The sequence below is a fragment of the Hemitrygon akajei genome, chromosome 2 (assembly GCF_048418815.1).
Source record: "Hemitrygon akajei chromosome 2, sHemAka1.3, whole genome shotgun sequence".
NCBI classification, from domain to species: Eukaryota; Metazoa; Chordata; class Chondrichthyes; order Myliobatiformes; family Dasyatidae; genus Hemitrygon; species Hemitrygon akajei.
In genome coordinates, this window is record NC_133125.1 from 69420725 (window position 1) to 69446226 (window position 25502).

At 41.8% G+C, this 25502-nt stretch overlaps 2 protein-coding genes across 4 annotated transcripts in view; one reads left to right on the top strand and one right to left on the bottom strand.

Moving 5' to 3' along the window:
• Positions 1–12180, top strand: part of LOC140713902 (methylcytosine dioxygenase TET2-like) — a 171842-nt gene extending 159662 nt beyond the window's left edge. For both annotated transcript variants that reach the window (XM_073024564.1, XM_073024574.1), the window contains one exon: positions 8380–12180. In XM_073024564.1, the coding sequence (XP_072880665.1) occupies positions 8380–9593 (1214 nt within the window). In that variant the 3' untranslated portion in view covers positions 9594–12180. The remainder of the gene's footprint in view (positions 1–8379) is intronic.
• Positions 12181–13567: 1387 nt separating this feature from the next.
• LOC140713912 (inorganic pyrophosphatase-like) overlaps positions 13568–25502 on the bottom strand; it is a 65673-nt gene continuing 53738 nt past the window's right edge. For both annotated transcript variants that reach the window (XM_073024597.1, XM_073024587.1), the window contains 2 exons: positions 23690–23729; positions 13568–14703 (listed from right to left, as the gene is read on the bottom strand). In XM_073024597.1, the coding sequence (XP_072880698.1) occupies positions 14675–14703; positions 23690–23729 (69 nt within the window). In that variant the 3' untranslated portion in view covers positions 13568–14674. The remainder of the gene's footprint in view (positions 14704–23689; positions 23730–25502) is intronic.

Consider the following 25502-nt stretch of genomic DNA (forward strand, 5'->3'; position numbering starts at 1 on the left):
CATTTGAAGACTACCCTTTTAGAACAGAGATGATGAGGAATTTCTTCAGCCAGAGGGTGGTGAATCTGTGGAACTCATTGCCACAGACATCTGTGGATGCCAGGTCATTTGGTATATTTAAAGCAGAATTTGATAGGTTCTTGATTAGTATGGGTGTGAAATGTTACAGGGAGAAGGCAAGCAAATGAGGTTGAGAGGGAAAATAAATCAGCCCTTGTTAAGTGGACTACATCCCAGAGTCCTGAGAAAAGTTGCTGAAGACATAACGGATGCATTAGTCATGAAGAATCACTTGATTGTGGCATGATTCCGGAGAACTGGAAAATTACAAATATCGCCCCACTCTTTAAGAAGGGAGGAAGGTAAAAGAAGGGGAATTATAGGCCAGTTAGCCTAACCTCAGCGGTTGGGAAAGTGTTGGAGTCCATTATTAATGACAAAGTTTCAGTGTACTTGGAAACTAATGATAAAATAAATCAAAGTCAGCATGGTTTCTGTAAAGGGAAATCTTGCTGACAAATCTGTTAGAGTTCTTCAAGGAAGTAACAAGCAGGAGAAAGGAGAGGCAGTGGATGTCATTTACTTAGATTTTGAGAAGGCATTTGATAAGGTGCCACACTTGAGGTTGTTTAACAAGATAAAATCCTATGGTGTTACAGGAAAGATACTGGAATGGATAGAGGAATGGCTGACAGGCAGAAGGCAGTGAGAAGAATAAAATGGGCCTTTTCTGGTTGGCTGCCAGTGACTAGTGTTCCTCAGGGTTCAGTATTAGGACCACTACTTTTCACATTATTTGTCAATGATTTAGATAATGGAATCGATGGCTTTGTGGCACAGTTTGCGGATGATACAAAGATAGCTGGAGGGTTAGGTAGTGCTGAGGAAGCAATGCGAGTGCAAAAGGACTTAGACAAATTGGAAGAATCAGCAAAAAAGTGGCAGATAGATTACAGTGTTGGTAAATGTATGATAATGCATTTTGGTAAAAGGAATAAAAGTGCAGACTATTATCTAAATAGGGAGAAAGTTCAACCATTGTAGTTGCAAAGGGACTTAGGGAATAAAATATAAAAACAAGGAGATAATGCTGAGGCTTTATAAGACACTAGTCAGGCTGCATTTGGAGTATTGTCAACAGCTTTGGGCCCCATATCTCAGAAAGGATGTGTTGTCACTGGAGAGAGTCCAGAGGAGGTTCACAATGATGATTCCGGGAATGAAGGGGTTAACATATGAGCGTTTAGCAGCTTTAGACTTTAAGACCTAGAGCAGAATTAGGCCATTCAGCCCATTGAGTCTGCTTCACTATTCCATTATGGCTGATCCTGGATCCCACTCAACCTTGCTATCTAGTGCTTTCAACATTCAGTAGGGTTCAGTGAGATCCCCCCAGTGAGTACGAGCCCAAAGCTGCCAAACGCTCCTTATAAGTTAGCCCGTTCATTCTCGCAATCATCCTCGTGAACCTCTTCTGGACAACACACTATCTGGACAATGACAACACACTAGGCCTGTATTCACTCCAATGACAACACACTGGGCTTGTACTCACTGGAATTTAGAAGATTGCAGGGGGATCTCATTGAAAACTACCAAATGTTGAAAGGATGTGGAGAAGATGGTGGGGTGTCCAGAACTAGAGGGCACAGCCACAAAATTGAGGGGCGACCCTTTAGAATGGAAGTAAGGAGGATTTTTTTTTAGCCAGTGAGTAGTGGATCTGTGGAATGCTCTGCCACAGACAGCTGTGGAGGCGAAGAGCATGGGTATATTTAAAGTGAAAATTGATAGTTTCTTGATTGGTCAAGGCATCAAAAGTTATGGTGAGAAGGCATGAGTGGGATCCGGGATCAGCCATGATGGAATAGCCTAATTCTGCTCCTATGTCTTATGGTCTTTGGGTGAAAGTGTTTTATTTTAAATGGGAGAAGGTTAATTATAACTGGATTAGGCTAAAACTGTGGAGAGTAGATTGGGAGTAGCCCTTATTGGTAAGTCCACGTCTGACATGTGGGAGTCACAGTGAGCTGTTCAGAATTCAGGTTCGGCATACTCCTGTGAGAAAGAAAGACAAGTATGGCAAGGCTCAGAAACACTGGATGAAGGGGAATTTTACAGATTTAGTCAAAAATACTAAGCTGCAACCCAAACACTAATCCCTTCTACACTGTGCCCATATCCCTCCATCTTGTTTACATCTGTGTGCCTATCCAAACATCGCTTAAAAGCCTCTAATGTATTTGCCACTACCACCGTACCAGGCAGCGCATTCCAGGATCTACCACTTTCTGAGTTAAAAACGTACTCCTCACATCCCCCCTGAACCTACGCCCTCCCACCTTCAATGCATGCCTTCTGGTATTAGACATTTCAACCCTGGGAAACATACTCTCTGTCCACTCTACCTATGCCTGTCTTAATCTTGTAAACCTGTAAATCTCCCTTCAGCCTCCCATCGATCAAGAGAAAACAACCCAAGTTTATTCAGCCTCTCATGATAGCACATATACTCTAAACCAGGCAGCATCCTGGTAAACCTCTTTTGCACCCTCTCCAAAGCCTCGACATCCTTTCGAGATTGGGCAACCAGAACTGTATGCAATACGACAAATGTGACCTAACCAGAGCTTTATAAAGTTGCAACATAACCTTCTGACTTTTGAACTCAGTGCCTTGACTAATAAAAGCAAGCATTCCACAATCCTTCTTAACCACCTTATCGACCTGTGCAGCCCCTTTCAAGGAAATATTAACTTGAATCCTAAGATCTCTCTGCTCAGCAACATTGTTAAGTCTTCTACACTGTCTACAACTCCACTAATCTTGGTATCATCCACAAACTTACTAACCCACCCATCCACATTTCATCCAGGTTATTTATATACATCACAAAGAGCTGAGGTTCCAACACAGTGGAACTCTACTAATTACAGATCTCCAGCTCAAATAAGTCTCTTCAACCACCCTCTGCCTTCCATGAGCAAGTCAGTTCTGAATCCAACAGCCAATTTGTCATGGGCCCCATACATCTTAATCTTATGGATCAGTCTCCCATGAGGGACATTGTCAAATGCCTTACTAAAAACCACGTAGACAACATCTACTGCCCTACCCTCATCAATCTCTCTCATAACCTTGTCAAAAAATCTTAGTTGTTGGTAAGGAACAACCTGCACGCACAAAGCTATGCTGGCTCTCCCTAGTTAGGTCACGGGTTTCCAAATGCTCATGCTTTCTATCCCTAAGAATTTTCTCCAGCAATTTCCCTGCATCTGACACGAGACTCACTAGTTGAGAGTTCCCAGGATTTTCCCTTGTTTCCTTCTTAAATAGAGATACAACATCAGCCACTCACCTGTGCTCTGGGACACAAAGATACTGGTCAAGGGTCCAGAAATCTCATTACTTGTCTCCATTAATAACCCACGGTAAATCCTATCTGGCCCTGGGGATTTATCCACCTTAATACTCATTAGGAGGCCCAACATTTCCTCCTCCTTGACACCTAAACACCCAAATGTATTTATACACTCAGCAGTGATCTCCTGGTCCTCCATATTGTTTCCCTTGGTAAACACTGAAGCAAAGTACTCATTAAGTACCTCACTTACTTTCTCTACATCCAAGTAAATGTTCCTGTCTTTATCCTTGAGTGGTCCCATTCTCAACCTAGATATCCTCTTGTATTTATAGGATACTTTGGAATTCACCTAAATCCTACTTTTCATGGCCCTTCCTGGCTTCCTAATTTCTTTCTTTAGTTCTTTAATGACTGTTTTGTACTCCTCATGTGCTTTGTTTAATCCTAACTTACAAAACTTTACATACTTTTCCTCTTTTATCCATCAGCTTTCTGGACCTCAACGGTTCTGTCATCTTTCCATTTCTGTCCTTCCTTCTAACAGGAACATTCTTTACCTGTACTCTGCAAATGATCTTTAAGCAACCTCCACATGTCTGATTGGGACTTCCCAGAGAAAAGGTGTTCCCAATTAGTGCTTCTTGGTTCCTGCCTAATGCCCTCCTAATTTGCCCCTCTTCAACTTAAAACTCTCCCACAACGACCACACCTATCCTTATCTATACCTATCCTGTAAATTAAGAAGTTGTGGTCACTGTTCCCTAACTTTTCACCCATTGAAAGGTCAGTCAGCTGGCCAGGCTGATTACACAACTCCACGTGCAGTACTGCCTCTCCTCTTGCTGGATGATCCACATATTGAATTAAGAAACCTTCCTGGATACTCTTATCAAATTCAGCCCTTTCTAAACCCCATAAACTAAGAAGGTCCCAGTTTATATTGGGGAAATTGAAATTCCCCCATGATAAACAACTCAATTATTTTTACACATTCCCTTAACCTAATTACATATTTGTTCCCCAATGTCCTGGTGGCTATTAGGGGGCCTCTAGTACGATCCCAACAGTGTGATTGCACCCTTCCTATTCCTGAGTTCCCAAACAGACTCAGTCTGACTGCTCCATTATGTTTCCTGAGTGCAGATGTAATATTGTCCCAGATTGGTAGTGCAACTCTTCCCCCACCCCTTTAACCTCCGCCTCTATCTTTTCTAAAACTTCAAAAACCTGGTATATTAATCACCCATTCCTACCCCTCTTTCAACCAAGTTTCAGTAATGGCCATAATATTGTAGTTCCATGCACAGCATTAACCACCCTCCAATATTCTGCCATCTCAACTGTGGCTAAAAAAAAATGCAAATATCTCTATTGGGGCTGCAGTGTCTCACTCTGGCATTCTAGGATAGATCTCGTGGCCCTGTGGACTGATCATCCCTTGTGTATTCTAAAACATCTAACACTGAATACTGCAAAATATCAACATACCCTCCTTGAACTCACCATCACCCATAGAACGTAAAACAGTACAACACTGGAATAAGCCTTTGGCCTATGATGACTGTTGACTACCAATGAGAAGAATTCATTAAATCCTCATTCATATCCCTGGTTCCACACAAAGATTGCCACTTGGTCTCTAAGGGAACTCGCTACCCTCCAGCTCCTGATATACTTACAGAATATTTTGGGATTCTTCTTAATCTAACTTGCCAAGGATATGTCTTGGCTCCTCTTTGCCCTCCTAATTCCTTTCTTAGTCTCTGCTCTACAATTCTCACAAGACTCACCAGATTGCAATTGTCTGTACCAGTCGCATGCCTTCCTTTTTCTTTTATCAATCCTTCAAGCTCAAGTTTAAGTTTATTGTCACTTGACTGTACTAATACAAGCAAAGGAAACAATGTTCCTCTGGATCATGGTGCACCCACAGAACATACGCCACATACAACACATAGACCAAAATATTACAATATAAATGAATGAACGAAATATAATTAAAAATACATGTCATAAGCAGTAATGGAAGTAGCTTGCTGTCCCAGTGAAGAGGCCTCGGTAGTGGCAGGGTATTCATTAGGCTGACAACCTGAGGGAAGAAGCTGTTACCCAGTCTAGCAGTTCTGGTTCTTATATAATAGACTTTGTCATCAATTATTTCCGAAGCATGCCATATTTAGAATTGATGACAGGATAATGTTCGTATTTCATTTATTCATGAGTTGGGATGTGGGCATCGTTGGCAAAGGCATCAGTTATTGTGATGCCCTTGAGAAAGTGGTGTCTAGCCGCCTTCTGGAATGACAGCAGTCATTTTTCTGAAGGTGCTTCATCTGTGCATTTGGGTAAGGAATTGCAGGATCTAGCACAACAAATGCTGCTATGTTCCCAAGTCTATTTGGTGTGCTGCTTGAAAGGGAACCTGGTGATGTTCCCATGTGCCTGCTGTTCGACCCTCCTTGGTGGTAGAGATTAAGAGTCTGGAGGTACGGGAGTAAGTGGGTTTATTAGTGTCGCAAGTATCAAGGTACAGTGAAAAACTTGTCTTGCATACAATCCATACGGATCATTTCATTACATCAGTGCCTTGAGGTAGTACAAAGTAAAACACCAATAGAAAGCAGTATAAAGTGTTACGGTACAGAGTAAGTGTAGTGCTATCAGATGGCAAGGCCATAATGAGGGAGATTGTGAGATCAAGAGTCCATCTAGTGCTTTAGGGAACCATTTGATAATCTTATAGAAGGGGGTAGAAGCTGTCTTGAGCCTGCTGGTACCTATTTTCAGGCACACATCTGTGCCGTGGGATGGCAGAGAAGAGAGAATGTCCAGAGTGGCTGGGGCCTTTGACTACTCTGACTGTTTTACTGAGGTAGCAATAAGAATCAGTAAACACAAGGAAATCTGCAGATGCTGGGAATTCAAGCAACACATACAAAATGCTGGTGGAACACAGCAGGCCACCAGGTGGAACGCAGGTGGCCTGCTGAATAAGAATCAGTATCTGGATGGGCTGCATTCTGTGGTCCATCGATTAAAAAGTGGTGAGGGTCAAAGTGGATGTGCCAAATTTCTTCAGCCTCCTGAGGAAGTAGAGGAGTTGGGAAGCCTTCTTAGCCACCATCCATGTGGTTGGACCAGCACAGGTTATTGGTGATGTTCTCTCCTAGGAGTTTGAAGCTCAAAACCGTCTTGACCTGAACATCATTGATGTAAACAGGAGAGTGTGCACTGCACTAACACCCTCCCAGAAGTCGATCACCAAGTTTTTAGTATTACTGTCATTGAGGGTTGTCTCGACACTATGTCTCCAGGCTAACTCCTTGTCTTGACACTGTCTCCAGGCTAACTCCTTCCTGAACTCTGTAAGTTATCATTATTTGAGACACACCCCACTACTACACTGATATCATCTGCAAAATTGTATAGATCAGAACAGAATCTGGCCATACATCTGTGAATGTGTAGAACGAGATGGTGAACCCAAGATAGCACACATAAAATTTGGCACATGACGTGCAGTGCTGCCCCTCAATTCTTTAAACCTAACTCATAATAATAGAGGGCTATGGGTAACCCTAGGTAACTTCTAAAGTAGGTACATGTTCAGCACAACATTGTGGGCTGAAGGACCTGTATTGTGCTGTAGGTTTTCTATGTTTCTAATAAAAAATCTTTTTAAAAGATTAAGTGGTTCTGACAAGAAGTCTTCAGTACTACAGCTGCAATGTTGTCTGTTCCTTTGTGTTTGCACTGGCATCTGTGAGGATGATCATCCCAAAATAAACTATTCTCCTGGCATTTTTGGCTAGGCACAGCTGGAAATTAAGTGATTGACTGATTGAGATATGGAATAAGCCCTTCAAGCTGCATCGCCCAGCAACCTCCGATTTAACCCTAGCCTAACCACGGGACAATTTACAATGACATGTCTTTTGGACTGTGGGAGGAAACCAAACCGAAGCACCCCGAGGAAACCCACGTGGTCATGGGAGAACGTACAAACTCCTTACAGGCTATGGCTAAGGGACAAAAGTTTAAGGGTAACACGAGGGGGAACTTCTTTGCTCAGAGTGGTAGCAGTGTGGAATGAGCTTCCAGTTGAAGTGGTAGGGGCAGGTTCGATTTTGTTATTTAAAAAAAAATTGGATAGGTATATGGACAGGAAAGGAATGGAGGGTTACGGGCTGAGTGTGGGTCAGTGGGACTAGGTGAGAGTAAGCGTTCGGCACGGACTAAAAGGGCCGAGATGGCCTGTTTCCGTGCTGTAATTGTTATATGATTATATGGTTGGGAATTGAACCTGGTTTGTGCTAACCTCTATGCCAGTGTGCCACCCAAACAAATGAACCAAGAGTACAGTGTCAAAATACTTCACAGACAGTCTTTCATTCATCTAATTCATTGTGCTTCTGGATACTGGTGCTGATATAATTGCTGAGATTATTGTTCCAATACAAATTATGAGACACTTTTATTTTCATCATGACTTATTTTTAAGAAGGAATTAAGTGATTTTTGTGAATGTTTCAATTAGATGTTAAAAGAGTTGGGAGAAGACATACATAGGTGATTTTAACATAGCACTCAGTTTGAGTTCAGTTTACAGCTAAGTTATGAGATAAATAGAACATAAAATCAGTAGACAGGTGAAAGTCAGTAAGGTAAGCTGACACTGTAAAGCTGCCATGTGTCTCCATGAATTGGTCAGATTACAATAACAGCTTCCCAATGAAGAACAAGTGAAGTTAATTGGACGTCCCCTTTTCACATCATTCTTCATTGCTTTTATGTATAAGTCCCCACTTCCCATGCATCCCTCTTGTTTAAAATCTGTTATATTTCTAGTTTCTCCAATTTCGATGAAAAACCAACTCAAACTTTGCTTGCCACAGATGACTTGCTGAGTATTTCCAAACTTTTCTGTTACAGTTTCAGGTTTTCAATATCTGCATAAAATCAGTATTTTATTTTTGCCTGGTTTCTGAATTTCTACTGTTTTATTTTGACTGCAGGTTACACTGTTCCGCCAGCTTCTCAACAACAAACAGTACCCAATATCTACCAATCTGCGCAACCAAGCACTTACCCAGGTTACCAGTGTAATGGAAACTCATCTATTGACAACCTCCACCATTATATGGGATCTCACTATCCCTCAGTTGCACATCATATGGACACGTACCGTTACCAAGTTCCAATGAACAAATTAACCCTGCCACCAATTCAGACTCTCTATCAGCAGTTTTCAAATTCCTACAGGCTCAGCAATAATCAGATGTGTCTGAGCAGATTTTGTAATTATACTGATTATGATGTGCCAGTTAATGGCTACAATGATTGCCAGATTGACAGCAGAATAGCAAACATCCAACAAATGAGGAGTAATCCCCATTCTGATTCTTCTCAAAATGAGCCCCAACCTACGGAACCTGCTTCTAAACCAGTGTCCAATGTGAATCAACAGACTTCAGATCATCCTGCAGTAGCTCATAGCAGCCAGTGCCCTTCCTACGTCAGCTCATACCGGTCCAGTGACCAGCAGCCTGCTAGTTCTTTCCAAATAGAAAATAAAGAAAATGAACTTAATATGCTCGGTGCTAATGGTACTTCAAGACTTCCTCCAACAAATAATTATGATGTGGCTAAAACTTCACAAGCAGAGTTGCTTGCAACTGTCAATCACAAAGTCCCAGAAAACACCTCTCACACACTTCCACAGAGTAACGCAGCTGCTCCAGAAGAGCATCAGGAGGTTTGGTCTGACAGTGAACATAACTTCTTAGATAAAGACATTGGAGGGGTCGCAGTGGCACCATGCCATGGATCTATTCTTATTGAGTGTGCAAAACGTGAACTACATGCAACAACCCCACTGAAAAACCCTAACAGAAACCATCCAACAAGGATATCCCTTGTATTTTATCAACACAAAAGTATGAATGAGCCAAAACATGGATTAGCACTGTGGGAGGCCAAGATGGCTGATAAAGCCAGAGAGCGAGAAGAAGAGGCCGAGAGACTTGGTTTGGATTATGTGCCTAGCAAATCTTACAGCAAAAAAGCAAAACGAGAGGCTGCAGAATCACATGAACCCATAGAACCACCACAAATACGTTTTATGAGGACTCTTGCGCAAAGGACTATGACATTCACAACCAACTCAGTAACTACAGCATTCCCATATGCCTTCACACGGGTTACAGGGCCTTATAATCGTTGGATATAGCTTCATACTCACCTGGGTTACCTCATTTTCTGTCTAGCATTTGGCAAGGCAGCTGTGCTATACCCTGTGAGGAAGAAGCAGTGTTTGATTCAGCACTGGCAAAAGAAATAAAACACCAGCAATTAGAGACAGGCTAAAAAAACACTTGCCTTGTATCCTGGTTCAAATTTTAACGAGTGCTCACAGAAAGGACCAAGCTGAAAAGTGTCCTATGCAAAAACTGTTGTATCAGAACATTATTCTAGAATATGGATACATACAGGGCCTTTCTGTAAATTAATTTAAACTAAGTATTTATGCTAGACACAAGTGACCTCTAATGTCATTAATGAGCCTATTCCTAGGAAACAGGGCAGGAAACAGAACCCACTCCTCTGGTGCTGAGTGTTTATACCATTACCAGGGCAACGTTTGATAACTAGACATTTCCATCATGTAATTTTGATTGCTGAGAACAGTCAGCTCATACAGCTGAAATTGATTAATCAGGAAAAAAACACTGAGAAGTTTGAAAAATCATGGTGCTACAAAACACTTGATCATCATGGTGCTATATTTAGAGGATTTTTAACATCTTTAATGTAAATTTCAAATGCCATTTTAATGGTTTCATAATTATTAACATTTTTCAGTTGATTAATTGATGCTGAGTTGTCCTCTCATCGCGTACAGGCCTTTTAACTTAAAGCTACATCTGTATTGATAAATCAGAAGTCTACATTTAAAATGTAAAGTACTTTGGAGGGTCAATGAATTCTGATTCTGTAGTAATCCTCAATTAATCTCATGAAATATTTTGTAAGACTTTGGTGTTCCAAAAAGCACTTTGAATATTTTAAGCATTGACATCTTGAAGGGTGATAGAGTACTAAGGCACTAAAGAAATATACTGTAAAATAAAAGATTGTCAAAGTACTTTATACTGTCCTAGCCATAAGTCAGATATAGGCTACGTGAATATCCTTTCAGTGTCATAGATTACCTTACAGTTTGGGATTTACTGGACACAGTGAAAAACCATAAAAGAATGCCACATAAAACACTGATTCTGGTGCTTGCGTACAATATGCAGCTATATTTGTTCTGTTAAAATACAGAAGTACATACAAAATCATGGTTATGGTGCATTTTTTAGATTCTGGGCTTTCCTATTAACACCTATCCCACAGCATGTTTTAGACAGAAGTACTATGGTTATCTTAGACCAATTAAAACATATATAAATGAATTATATATTCGCTCATAGGTTTGATTTACAATGAAATGCCAATGTTTTGTGATGTTTTTACAGTTGCGATATAAGCAGAGTTATTAGGGGAGAGAATTGATAACATACCAAGAAAGAAGAAAACAGGGTTAGTTGTATCACAAATGGCAAAATCAGGCAGCTGGCTTGCTGTGGAAATGTTAAAATCATTAATATGTAAATATGAAAATATAAAAAAACAAAAAAATCAAAACTGTACAGTAAATTAATTTGTAAACAGAATTTTTTTACTTAATTCTTTTACTATTTTAGTACTGTAATATTTTCATAATACTTTCTTTTAAGCTTTTTTCAGACTGGTGCTACTCAATCTGCTACAGTTAAAATGTGAGTGTAGGGAGTGTAAAGGGGGTTGGAGATGTTCTTTCTTGTCATATACCTCAGCTCTTGTACTGGGCAATAGGAAAATGGTGTTTCAGTAGTCAGTAGTATTTTGTACACCATCATTGTTTAATTTAAATAGTCTTTTTGACAAACTTCTTTTTCCATTTTGATACTTGATAACTTGAAACTCAAGCTTTTGTTCTACAAGATGATCAGGGAATATTACAATTCTTTTATTCTCCTTTTGCCAATACTTCACACGTGTTTTAATATTACCCCTTGTTTTATTTTTCAGGGATTCCTTCATTTTGTTTAATCCCTATTTGGATTTTACATGTATAGTCATTTACATGTACTTGATGCTTCTAAATTGAGTGTTTATGAAGCAATGGTTTTTTTAATCTAAGCAAGAAAGTAATAGTTCTTTTTCCTTGAAGAATTTGAATGATGTATGCACTGAGCTGATATAAGGGAAGGAAAAATTGAGATTTGTTATTTTCATGGTGGGTTAGGGGGTCAGATTAGTGTCTCATATGAATGAATGAACTTGTGCCACTTGTACAGGGCCCAGCTTCAGTAGCAACATGTCTGGAAGTAAAGTGCATGCATAGATTATTGGGTTCGTGCTAGCCATACTTGAAGAAGCTTCAGAGTGGTGTTGACATTACTTGAATTTAATTTCAGTTTGATTGATGCACAGCAGTATATGTTGTTTACTTCTCAAGTCAGAGGTCAATATATACTCAAGTGTAAGATACTTAGTTGAATTTGACACTAAAAATCAGTTTTGGTGTGCACTTCATTCTATTCTGTATTTACTTTGGCTTTGCTCTTTACTGGTAAATTGGGTATGTTGAAAAAGAAAAAGGAAGCTGGTTATAAATACTGTAAGTAATGTACTAAAAGCGGAAAGTTATTTGAAAGCTGTTTATTATATCATTCCTGATAATGCTGAGATGTGGGTCTTTTTAATAAAATTTATATTTATTTAATGCAGTCATACTGAGGTGTGTGTTTATTTTGCAAAGGGAACTGTTGTGCAGGTCAATAAGTGCTATAGAAATGAGTACTGCCTGCACGTCTTTGACCTGTCATCTCAAGCTTCACAGAATCCAGCCCAATACTAACAGTGGCAGTTCCTTGTGAGGTGAACTGAGTGCTTGCCATTTATAAGCTTATTTTAGATGCTAACAGTTTCCACTGAGGCTTTGCTATGATGACACCTTTCAGAACTTCAGGCTTGAACTGCACCATGTGGCTTCTTTTCTAGCATAAACTAAAATTAGTTTTAAAAATAATCAACCTCGGTCTTCCGCTCTTATAAGAAGTTATCTTAAATATCTTGCAAGAATTGCACTCTTAAAAAAAATCTGGCTCTATCCAAAAAGTTATGTATTGCCTCTCTAGTGATTTCTTTGTTGTGTAACCCATTAATGAAGTGGAAAAAGAGGCTTGCAGTGTCCAAGCCTCATAAATAAGGACATCTTATTTGCATGTATTGCTTTGCCCAGAAAGAACCAGGATTAGACTTGGTACTAAGTAACTTGGAACTGTCTCCTTTCCATAAAGTAATTTTCAGTATTTGTTTACATGATGGCAGTCAGATGTTTCAGCAATGATTCCTTCAAACACCAACTGCTTCACCCTGTCTCTCATCAACTCTCTACTCCAATTTTTGCCAGTCTCCCTCAAGTTTCTGATATCCCACAGCACCTAAACACGCAAACCATGATTTTGTTAGCTAACAGTCATGGTAGTGCCAGTTGTGTGCTGATGGCATTTAATATTTAACCAGCTATATGCTCACATGATACTGGCTTGGCAAGCCTCTTCATTCAGGTCAAAATCTGGACTCTGTACCTAAATTTATTGATATTCTCCATGCTCACTATATGCAACATTAATCACTGATGACCAGCAAAGGCTTAGTCAATTCCTCCTATTCATTATGTCTTGTCTTCTAAATCAGGGTTCCCAACTTTCTTTATACCGTTAATTGAGAGGTTTGTAGAAGCCAGGTTGGGAACCCCTATTCAAAATAGTGTTGACTACAATTAGTGCATTATGCTTTTCAATCATAATGGGATATAGGTGATGCAGTAACAAGAATAAAAGTTCCAGCATCCAGTTGATGCATAGCTGGTCCATTAATAGTAATGAATGATTAAATGGTTAGTGGTTCTGATCTTAAGGAACATCAGAAAATGAATTTTGTTCTCATTTCCAAACCTTATTGGCAACTTACTCATTGAAAATCATTCTAAAATATTGAGTCCTGGCATGATCCAAGAATGATTTAGTCGTTGTAGGAAAGGGAAGTGCCTTTGCTTCAATCAAGATGTAAGGAAACAGAGCTTCCACAAAAATGATTAAATGCACCAAGTTGTACAATAGAAATAAACATCCTTTATTGTGTGATCTTTGATAGAGTACAAAATGTGACAACTTTTATAGCTCTTATTTAATGAGAAATACTCCAGTATACTAAGCATTTCTCTTGTTAAATAAGAGATATTTAAATTAAAAAAACTGAGTAATGTACACTTATTTCCAAAGCAAGGATATTCACAGAAGAAAGTAAATTAAAATATAATTATTGATGATACAGTATAACATGACAATAAATACCTTTATTTTACATTCTTATTCTTTTTCTAGACACCTGAGAATATTTCTGGTATCATGGGTAATGTATAAATCAGGGATATTGGGCAAATTGCCATTATGAATCTCTCCAAATTTTAATTTATATTGACTTCAATGAAAATGAACATTTGAAGAAAAATGTGGCAGGCAGTTAACCTGATAGCATCTATCATACACTTCTGCACAAAGTGAATGTTACCTCAGACCATTTGATGTAATGTGATTATTTTTAACATCGGGACTAGGAACAGAATAGCAATCTAGGAAGAGAGGTTCTCTTCCATGGTTAAATCACTGGCAACTGTGAGGCAAAATGGAAAAGACTGTCCATAATTCTGAGGTATTGATTTTAGAATGGGCATGAAACAAACTGTATACACATCAATTTCTGAAGTTTTCTGATAACGGGCATAAAATCATTGAAAAGCAGTATCCTGAGGGCGCCAATATACAGCATTAGTTAGAACTTATAAATGACTACTATCTAGAGACAAAAGCTATTCTAAATGCAGCTTTTGACAAGGACAATGGAAAGTGAATCAGGGTGCATTTTTTTATTTGCAAAATGTAACAATACATTGCATAAACCAGTAACAAAAATAATTATCACACTGAAAGATTAAAAAGATAAATCTATTTTTGACAAATATGAGCTGGTCAATACATTTCTTAGAAGCTGACATGAGCAAGATTTGTTCATCAAATACAAAATCATGGCTGACCGTCGAGGCCATTTATGTCTATAATCTTCATTGTTGATTTCGGGAATTTCTGCTTCCAAATACTTCAAATTATTTGCAAAAGAAAAAGTTTATGTTCTTTCATATGGTAAGATGGTCAACGTTTACTTGTTGAGGAAGTGCCAGTTGTCCACTGCAGAAAGAGGGGAAAAACTAGCGTAAGAACAATTGTACCAATACCAGTTGTACCTGTTTACCTGTGAGGATAAAGGAAGCCATTTTAGAATAACAGAAAAACAGCCAAGTGAATCCTCTTGACTTCTTCCAGCAACACCTCTTTTCAACATCATGAGCCTCACAACTCTGGAACTATTTGTTGCAATTAAGTGATGGTTAAAAAAAAAACACCTTTGTTTAATACAAACAAATTTATACATTCATTGGCCACTTTATTAGGTACACCTGCTAATCAGCCAATCAAGTGGCAGAAACTCAATGACTAAAAGCACGCAGACATGGTTAAGGGGTTCAGTTGTTCACACCAAACATCAGAATGGGGAAGAATCGGGGTCTAAATGACTTTGACCATGGAATAATTGTTGGTGCTGGACAGTGGTTTGATCTGGTCTGATCTGGGACTTTCACATACACCTCTAGAGTTCACAGAGACAGGTGTGAGAAGCAAGAAGTATCCAGTGAGTAGCACTTCTGTGGGTTAAAATGCCTTGTTAATGAGAGAGGCCAAAGGAAAATGGCAAGCCTGTTTCAACCTGACAGGAGGAAGGCACAGTAACTCAAATAACCACACTTTACAGCTGTAGTCTGCAGTTGACCATCTCTGAATGCACAACACTTCAAACAATGATGTGGATTGCCTACAGCAGCAGCAGCAGAAGACCACAATGGGTTTCTCTACTGTGGTCACTTCATCAGGTGTACTGGCCACTGAGTGCAGATTAGAAATACAAAATGTGGAAGTTGGATTCAACACCCCCTTACAAAAAAATCTTAGCTGGAAATCAAGCAAACCCAGACAAGGTATGGAGTGCCCACTTCCATTTATATAAGTAAACAGTTGTGATGTTTATCCAAGTTTGGAATTAAACCATTAGGTAAGGAAGCTCCTTGATTCACCAGATCAGGAAAGTTTGCAGCAGTCAAGTTCTGACTAGAATCTTACAATCATCCTGGATAACAATGGCTCAAAGTGTCTGTTTGAAAGAGACAGTGAGTTAATTTCACCTTATAATTACATCAGAAAATTGCATGTTTCCTTTTCAAACTTCTATCTATAGTAAATCACTGATATTGAACACATCCAGAATTTTATCAGTCATATCAGTGTACTTTCAAAATAATGGGGTGATTGTTTAATATACTGCAAAAAAAACGAATGATAGGAATGTGCATTGTCAAAAATAACCTTTTTTAAATGACTATGCAATGAATCTCATAACTTTCAAATGAGTACAGGAAACGGGTGGGGAGTGAAGGGGAGCAGGAACAAGGATTGGGGAACTGAAGCAGAGTGGGAACCGATGTTGAGGCGTGAGGGGGAGTGGGAACCGGGTTTGGGAAGCGAAGGGGTGTGGGAACCAGGGTAGAGGAGTGAAGGTGAGTGGGAACCGGGGTTGAGGAGTGAGGGGGAATGGGAACCAGGGTAGAGGAGTGAAGGTGAGGGGGAATGGGAACCAGGGTAGAGGAGTGAAGGTGAGGGGGAATGGGAACCAGGGTAGAGGAGTGAAGGTGAGTGGGAGCTGGGGTTGAGGATTGAGGGGGAGTGGGAACTGGAGTTGAGGAGTGAGGGGGAATGGGAACCAGGGTTGAGGAGTGAGGGGGAGTGAGAACTGGGGTTGAGGAGTGAAGGGGAGTGGGAATCGGGGTTGAGGAGTGAAGGGGGAGTGGGAACCAGGGTTGGGAAGTGAAGGGAAGTGGGAACTGGGGTTGAGGAGTGAGGGGGACCAGAAACGAGACTTGGAGAGTGATGGGGAGTGGGAACTGGAGTTGAGGAGTGAGGGGGAGTGGAAACCAGGGTTGAGGAGTGAGGGGGAGTGGGAACCGGGGTTGGGGAGTGAGGGGAAGTGGGAACTGGGGCTGGGGAGTGAGGGGGAGTGGGAACTGGAGTTGAGTAAAGGGGAATGGGAATCAGGATTGAGGAGTGAGGGGGAGTGGGAACTGGAGTTGAGGAGTGAAGGGGAGTGGGATCCGGGGTTGAGGAGTGAAGGGGAGTGGGAACTGGAGTTGAGGAGTGAAGGGGAGTGGGAACCAGGGTTGAGGAGTGAGGGGGAGTGGGAAATGGAGTTGAGGGGTGAGGGGGAGTGGGAACCAGGGTTGAGGAGTGAGGGGGAATGGGAACCAGGGTTGAAGCGTGAGGGGGAGTGGGAACCAGGGTTGGGGAGTGAGGGGTTGTGGGAACCGGGGTTGAAGAGTGAGGGGGAGTGGGAACTGGGGTTGAGAGGGGGAGTGGGAACCGGGGTTCAGGAGGGGAAGTGGGAACCAGGGTTGGGGAGTAACACATGCCCAACTAATCCACAGTTACTTCCAGGACAGCGGCAACACACGGCGCATGTGGAAGGGCATCCAGGATTACAAGACAACATCACCTGACTGTGCAGGTGATGCCACCCTCCCAAATGCGCTGAATAATTTCTACGCCCGGTTTGAGGCGGAAAATGAAGTGGCAGCGAGGAAGTCCACCCCTCCTACGAATGACCAGCTGCTGTGTCTCTCCATGGCCGACGTGAGAAGAACCCTGCGCAGGGTCAACCCACGGAAGGCTGCTGGACCAGACAACATCCCTGGTAGAGTGCTCAGAGGATGTGCAGACCAGCTAGCAGATGTTCTCACTGACATCTTCAACATCTCCCTGAGCAGCGCCACCATTCCAACGTGCTTCAAGGCCGCCACCATTGTTCCTGTGCCAAAGAAGTCTTCAGTGTCCTGCCTAAATGACTACCATCCCGTTGCACTCACATCCATCATCATGAAATGTTTCGAGAGGCTCGTCATGAGGCATATCAAGACCCTGCTGCCCCCTCACTGGACCCCCTGCAGTTTGTGTATGGTCCCAACTGTTCAACAGACGACACCATTGCCATCACCCTCCACCTGGCCCTAACCCACCTGGACAAAAAAGGCACATACGTTCGGATGCTGTTCATAGACTTTAGTTCAGCTTTCAACACAATCATCCCTCAGAAACTGATTGGAAAGCTGAACCTACTGGGCCTGAACACCTCCCTCTGCAACTGGATCCTAGACTTCCTGACTGGGAGACCTCAGTCAGTCCGGATCGGAAACAGCATCTCCAACACCATCACACTGAGCATGGGGGCTCCCCAGGGTTGCGTGCTCAGTCCACTGCTGTTCACTCTGCTGACCCACGACTGTGCTGCAACACACAGCTCGAACCATATCATCAAGTTCGCTGATGACATGACTGTGGTGAGTCTCATCAGCAAGAATGACGAGTCAACTTACAGAGAGGAGGTGCAGCGGCTAATGGACTGGTGCAGAGCCAACAACCTGTCTCTTAATGTGAACAAAACAAAAGAAATGGTTGTCGACTTCAGGAGGGCACGGAGCAACCACTCCCCGCTGACCATCGACGGCTCCTCGGTAGAGATTGTAAAGAGCACCAAATTTCTTGGTGTTCACCTGACGGAGAATCTCACCTGGTCCCTGAACACCAGCTCCATAGCAAAGAAAGCCCAGCAGCGTCTCTACTTTCTGCAAAGGCTGAGGAAAGTCCATCTTCCACCTCCTATCCTCATCACATTCAACAGAGGTTGTATTGAGAGCATCCTGAGCAGCTGCATCACTGCCTGGTTCGGAAATTGCACCATTTCGGATCGCAAGACCCTGCAGCGGATAGTGAGGTCAGCTGAGAAGATCATCGGGGTCTCTCTTCCCGCCATCACAGACATTTACACTACATGTTGCATCCGCAAAGGAAACAGCATTATGAAGGACCCCATGCACCCCTCATACAATCTCTTCTCCCTCCTGCCGTCTGGGAAAAGGCTCCGAAGCATTCGGGCTCTCACGACCAGACTATGTAACAGTTTCTTCCCCCAAGCTTTCAGACTCCTCAATACCCGAAGCCTGGACTGACACCTTGCCCTACTGTCCTGTTTATTATTTATTGTAATGCCTGCACTGTTTTTGTGCACTTTATGCAGTCCAGTGTAGATCTGTAGTCTAGTGTAGCTTTCTAGCGTTGTTGTCTTTTTTATTACATAGTTCGGTCTAGTTTTTGTACTGTGTCATGTAACATCATGGTCCTGAAAAACGTTGTCTCATTTTTACTATGGACTGTATCAGCAGTTATGGTCGAAATGACAATAAAAGTTGACTTGACTTGACTAAAGGAGAGTGGGAACCGGGGTTGAGGAGTGAAGGGGAGTGGGAACCAGGGTTGAGGAGTGAGGGGGAGTGAGAACCTGGGTTGAGGAGTGAAGGAGAGTGGGAACCGGGGTTGTGGAGTGAAGGGGAACAGGAACTGGAGTCGGTGGTGTAAGGAAAGGGGGTGCGGAATTTGGGGAGAGATGTGGAGCAGGTACTAGGTTTGTGGAGTGAAGGAGAAAGGAAACCAGGGTGGGGACTGAAGGGGATTGAAGGGGAGTAGGTTTGGGGAGTGTAGGGGAGCAGGGACAAAGTTTGGGGTGTGGGAATCGCATTTGGGGAGTGAAGGGCAGCGGGAACCGGGTTTGGGAAATGAAGGGCAGCGGAAACCGGGTTTGGGGAGTGAGAGGGCTGTGACACAGGACCACAGGAGACAGATCCCAAACACTGGAGATTTCCAAATAGCGTGATAGCAGATTATTTGCTTCTTCAGAGTTATTATTAGATTTGCTTTCACCACCTGTCAAGGATTTGGACTGTAGACCAGGTTGGTGAAAAGATACAAAGCCAGTTCAAATGCTATCTTCTGCTCATGCTCTCTTTTACTGTAAGTCATCCTTCATGAAATGTTTTTCCAATGTAAACTGCTTGCCTTAGTTACTTCACCACCATATCCATTCTTTCTTCTTATTTTACAGCAGGCCACATAATGCATTGGTACCAAAACATAAATCCCAGCTTTGTCAGGTTCACTCAGCATGGAAGCAGGTCCTCTGGCCCAATTGCTGTATGGCATCCACAGCTTCATCCATGATAATTCCAGTTGCCTTGCTTGGCCCATAACTCTGCAAGTACCTCACCTCCTTGTTCCAATTCAAAAATCTCTTAAATGCTACAATTGCACCTCAACCAATTCTGACAGCTCATTATGGGTACTCAGTACCATCTGTCAGGTCCCTTAAATCTCTCCCCTTTTATCTTGTATCTCTTCACTGTTAGTTTGGATTCCACAAGCCATGGAGAAAAGATTAAGGCTGTCCAATTTATCCATATCTCTCATGATTTTTATAAACTTTTTCAATGATATCACCTCTCATTCACCAATGTTGCAAGGAATAAAGACGTATGTGGCCAAACACTCTGTAACTCCTGCCCTCTAGTCTAGGCAGCAACCTTGTAAATTGTTTCTGCACCCTCTCTAGCTTGACTCTTTACTAATAAGGCAGGTATACCATATTTTTTAATCACTCTATCAATTTTTGCAGCTACTTTGAGGGAGCTGTGGACTTGGTCCCCCAAGATCTCTCTGTACGGGTCTTGCCATTAACTGTATACTGTCCCTTTGTATTGGATCTCATACTTACCCCAGATTAAACTCCATGTGCTATTTCTCTTCCTATATCTGTATCTGATATATATCCTGTTGTGTTCTTTGGTAACCTTCAACACTATCCATTACACCACCAATCTTGTATCTTCTTCAAACTTACTGACCCACACATCCTGGTTTTCATCGATGTCATTTCCCTCCTCAACTCAACTGGCCCAACATGCATTGTAGGAAAACCAGCAGATGGATAGGAAGCACAAATGCTGCCTCTTCTAGGTCCATGGCATTGTCCCCGGCATTTTGTTATGGGACTGATGTCTCCCTCCTGCCTGAATCAAATATTCTCCACCCTTAATAATTGCCCAAGTGCTACTGACTACAAACATGGACAGGTGAGTGGGCAAGTGAAAGAGAAGGTAACAAGTGGAAAGAAAAACTGAATGGGTCCAAAGGTACAGGGAGAGAGAAAGCCTGGTAGCCTCTTGGTGTTTCGCAAAATTACAGCACAGCAACAGGCATTTAATCTGGAAGGTCAAAACCTGTGTTAATATTCCATGTGACCCTCCATGACAGTGCGTAACATCCTTGTACGTTCTATATTTATTTTCTTGCCCCTGTATCCAGAAGTAAATATCAAGTTAAATTATCTTAAATTAAAAGCATTTTAAGTATTTGTACCTGATTTACCAGTTGAAATATGTATAGTTCTTTATTTGAATAATTGGTTCTTCAGTTATATTAATAATAAAAGGTTCTTGAGGAAGCCATGTATCTAGTTTCTGTCTGTCTGCATTGTACTTTGTGTTGTTTATTATAGGTAATTTGTCATGTAGTTTGGGGCGCGGTAGAAACAAATTAATTTAGTTGCGTATTCATGCTTTGTCTTCGTTTAGTTTAGTGTGGTTGAGAGGGAGTGAGACACGGGGTGATTTTTTTTGTTGACTACTTACATCGTTTATTTTGTTATTTTGCTATGAAATCATTTGTCTTTGCGGGTTTCGTAATAAAGGATCTTTGTTGACTTGGAACTTAGTTATTTTGGAAATGTGTCATACAGTGTTGACTCCCATACTCAGTCTCTTAGCAGTATTGGTTTGTTTTCAAGTAACTGCTAAAGTTCTTTCGTGAGACACCGACTCCTTTTAAAGACCATCAGAGCTGTCTACACGTGGAACTGCAGTAGATGGACAAGAACTTTCATGTCTTTTTCTCCTTGATGTTTACTAAGAAGAAAAATATGGATGCCAAAAAAAATTAGCTTAATAAGTAGTGAAGTCTTGCATTATATGCCGGTTACAAGGAAGGAGATTGGAGAACAAGTCATATGAAGCAAGATTAGCAGAGCTGGGACTTTTCTCTTTGGAACGTAGAAGAATGAGAGGGGACTTGATAGAGGTCTACAAGATTATGAGAGGAATAGATAGGGTGGATAGTCAGTACCTGTTTCCCAGGGCACCAATAGCAAACACCAGAGGGCATATGTACAAAATTAAGGGAGGGAAGTTTAGGGGAGACATCAGGGGTAAGTTTTTTACAGAGGGTTGTGAGTGCCTGGAATGACTTGCCAGGGACGGTGGTGGAGGCTAAAACATTAGGGGTACTTAAGAGCCTCTTGGACAGGCACATGGATGAAAGAAAAATGGAAGGTTATGGGGTAGTGTGGGTTTAGTACTTTTTTTTAAGGATTATATGGGTCGGCCCAACATGGAGGGCTGAAGGGCCTGTACTGTGCTGTAGTGTTCTATGGTTCTTTGGAAGGAGGAATCTGGAGACTTAAAAGTGCATTAAGTTAGGCAAATGCCTAGGTTCGGACCAAGTGCACCCTCACACCATATGTGAGGCCAGGGAAGAAATTACATAAGCCCTTGTAGACATACTTGCTTTGTCATTAGACACTGACAAAGTTCAAGAAAACTGGAGGTGAGTAATATTGTTCTATTGTTTAAGAAGGTTAGCAAGGACAGACCAGGGAGCTTCAAGCCAGTGAGCCTGGCTTCAGTTGCAGGAATGTTACTGGAGGGGATTTTGAAGGACAAGATCTACCATCAATTGGATAATCAAGGCCTGAACAGGAATAATCAGTCTGGTTTTGTTTGTGGGAGGTTATGTCTGATTAATCTTTTGAAGGTTTTTTTGAAGCGGTAACTAAGGAGATAGAGATAAACATAGGGAAGTGGATATAGTCTATATAGACTTTAGTAAGGGCTTTGACAAGGTCCTACATCGCAGGCTGATTTGGAAGTTAGGTTGCTTGGAATTCAGGAGGACCTTGATAATAGAAAGCAGACAGATCAATTCTCAGACTAGAAGCCTGTGATAAGTGGGGTGCCCAGCGGCTGGTGCTGGGGCCTCTGTTATTACTTCTGCAAATTATCTGGGCATGAATGTACATAACACAATTAGCAAGTTTGCTAATGATAGTGAATTAGGTAGTCTAATTGATAGTGAAGCAGATAACAATCAAATGCAGAGATTGTGATCAGTTACAGAGATGGACTGGAGAATGGCAAATGGATTTCAACTTAGTTAATTCTGAGGTGATGCACTTTGTACAGTCAACCAAGGTAGGATTTTTACAGTGAATGGCAGGGAACCGATGAATGTTGTGGAACAGAGAACCTGGGAGTGCAAGTGCACAGTTCCCTGAAAGCAGCAACAGAAGTGGACAGGGTGGTGTAAAGAAGGCATTTAGCATGCTGTCCTTCATCAGTTTAGGAGTACCGAGAATTGTATCAGTCAAAAGTGAGACTGCACTATGTACAGCTTTGGCAACCTCGTTATATTGAAGATGTTGCCAAGCTGGAGAGGGCGAAGAAGAGATTTTGAGAGGATCTGTATTTTGGTGGCACATTGGACCTTTACTCCATGGAGCACAGAAAAATAAGGGGTGACTTTTATAGAAGTTAATAATATCATGAAGGGTATGGATAAAGTCTTTACTCAAGGACTGGGGACTTCAAAGCTAGTGAGCACAGATACAAGGTAAAAAAGAGGAGATTCAAAAAAAGAGCTGAGGATAGTGAGTACCTGGAATGTGCTGCGAGAGCAAGTGATTGAGGCAGTACAATTGCAAAAGTTAAGAGGCATTTGGGTAGGTGCATAGAGAAGAAGGGCTTACAGGGTTGTAGGCTGAATGTAGGCAACTGGAATTTTTAGTGAGGATACTGTCGTCAGCATGGACGACAGTAGGTCTGAAGGGCTGTTACCATACTGTTTTACTCTATGCAGGCTGCTGACCATCAGATAGAAGAAAGAAATAGGAGGATGCCATTTGAATCCTTATGCAGATGCCACCTTCAATAAGACCCTGACTTGTTCTCTTGCTTCAGAGCTACCCTCCTGTACTAACCATGAATCCCTTGATTTCTCATACATAGCTAAATACATAGCCAAAGTCAAAATGTGCCCTTTGCTGAACAAAAGAACAAACTGTTTGCTCCAAGAAAACATGTGCTTGCTTCCAAGATACAGTAAATTTACTGAGAACTCTTTATTGGGCTCATACCTTCATCTGGGATGGGGCTTCGTTCAACATATTTCGGTGCCTATAAAACAAAATACATTTATTATTACCTTTCTGCACATATCAACCCAGTTTACAGCTGAACTGGCTCTGTAATCTTTAATGAATATCTATTGCACAAAGAAAATTGAATAAAACTATCAGCTGAATAAAGATAGAAACATAGAAAACCTACAGCACAATACAGGCCCTTTGGCCCACAAAGTTGTGCCAAACATGTCCCTACCTTAGAAATTACCAGGGTTACCCATAGCCTTCTATTTTTCTAAGCTTCGTGTACCTATCCAAAAGTCTCTTAAAAGACCCTATCGTATCCACCTCCACCACCGTTGCCAACAGCCCATTCCATGCACTCACCACTCTGTGTAAAAAAACTTACCCTGGAATCTCCTCTGTACCTACTCCCAAGCACCTTAAACTTGTGTCCTCTTGTGGCAGCCATTTCAGCCCTGAGAAAAAGCCTCTGACTATCCACATGATCAATGCCTCCCATCATCTTATAAACCTCTATCAGGCTGCAGTTTTTGAAGATGCAGCCTTTCTGACAGTGGATCATGTGGATTGGGTCATCCTCCATCACTCCAAGGAGAAAAGGCCGAGTTCACTCAACCTGTCTTCATAAGGCATGCTCCCCAATCCAGGCAACATCCTTGTAAGTCTCCTCTGCACACTTTCTATGGCTTCCACATCCTTCCTGTACTGAGACGACCAGAACTGAGCACAGTACTCCAAGTGGGGTCTGACCAGGGTCCTATATAGCTACAACATTACCTCTGGACTCCTAAATTCAATACCATGATTGATGAAGGCCAATACACTGTACGCCTTCTCAACCACAGAGTCAACCTGCGCAGCTGCTTTGAGTATCCTATAGATTCAGACCCCAAGATCCCACTGATCCTCCACACTGCCAAGAGTCTTACCATTAATACTATATTCTGCCATCATATTTGACCTACCAAAATGAATCACTTCGCATTTATCTGGGTTGAACTCCATCTACCACTTCTCAGCCCAGTTTTGCATCCTATCAATGTCCTGCTGTAACCTCTGACAGCCCTCCACACTATCCACAACACCCCCAACCTTTGTGTCATCAGCAAACTTACTAACCCATCCCTCCACTTCCTCATTCAGGTCATTTATAAAAATCACAAAGAGTAAGGGCCCCAGAACAGATCCCTGAGGCACACCACTGGTCACTGACCTCCATGCAGAATATGAGCCATCTATAACCACTCTTTGCCTTCTGTGGGCAAGCCAGTTCTAGATCCACAAAACAATGTCCCCTTGGATCCCATGCCTCCTTACTTTCTCAATAAGCCTTGCATGGGTACCTTATCAAATGCCTTGCTGAAACCCAAATACACTATATCTAATGCTGTTCCTTCATCAATGTGTTTAGTCACATCCTCAAAAATTCAATCAGGCTTGTAACGCACGACCTGCCCTTGACAAAGCCATGCAGACTATTCATAATCATATTATGCCTCTCCAAATAACTGACTGAAGTAAAACTCACTGGTCTATAATTTCCTGGGCTATCTCTACTCTCTTTCTTGAATAAGGGAACAACATCCACAACCCTCCAATCCTCCAGAACCTCTCCCGTCCCCATTGATGATGCAAAGATCATCACCAGAGGCTCAGCAATCTCCTCCCTTGACTCCGACAGATAGTCACACCACATCTTGTAATCCAGTGAAGAGCTTTAAAATTTGTCATGGCTGACAGGTATACTTCATTGTGGTTCTTGGAGCATTATTCAATCCAATCCAATTTTTAAATCAAACAG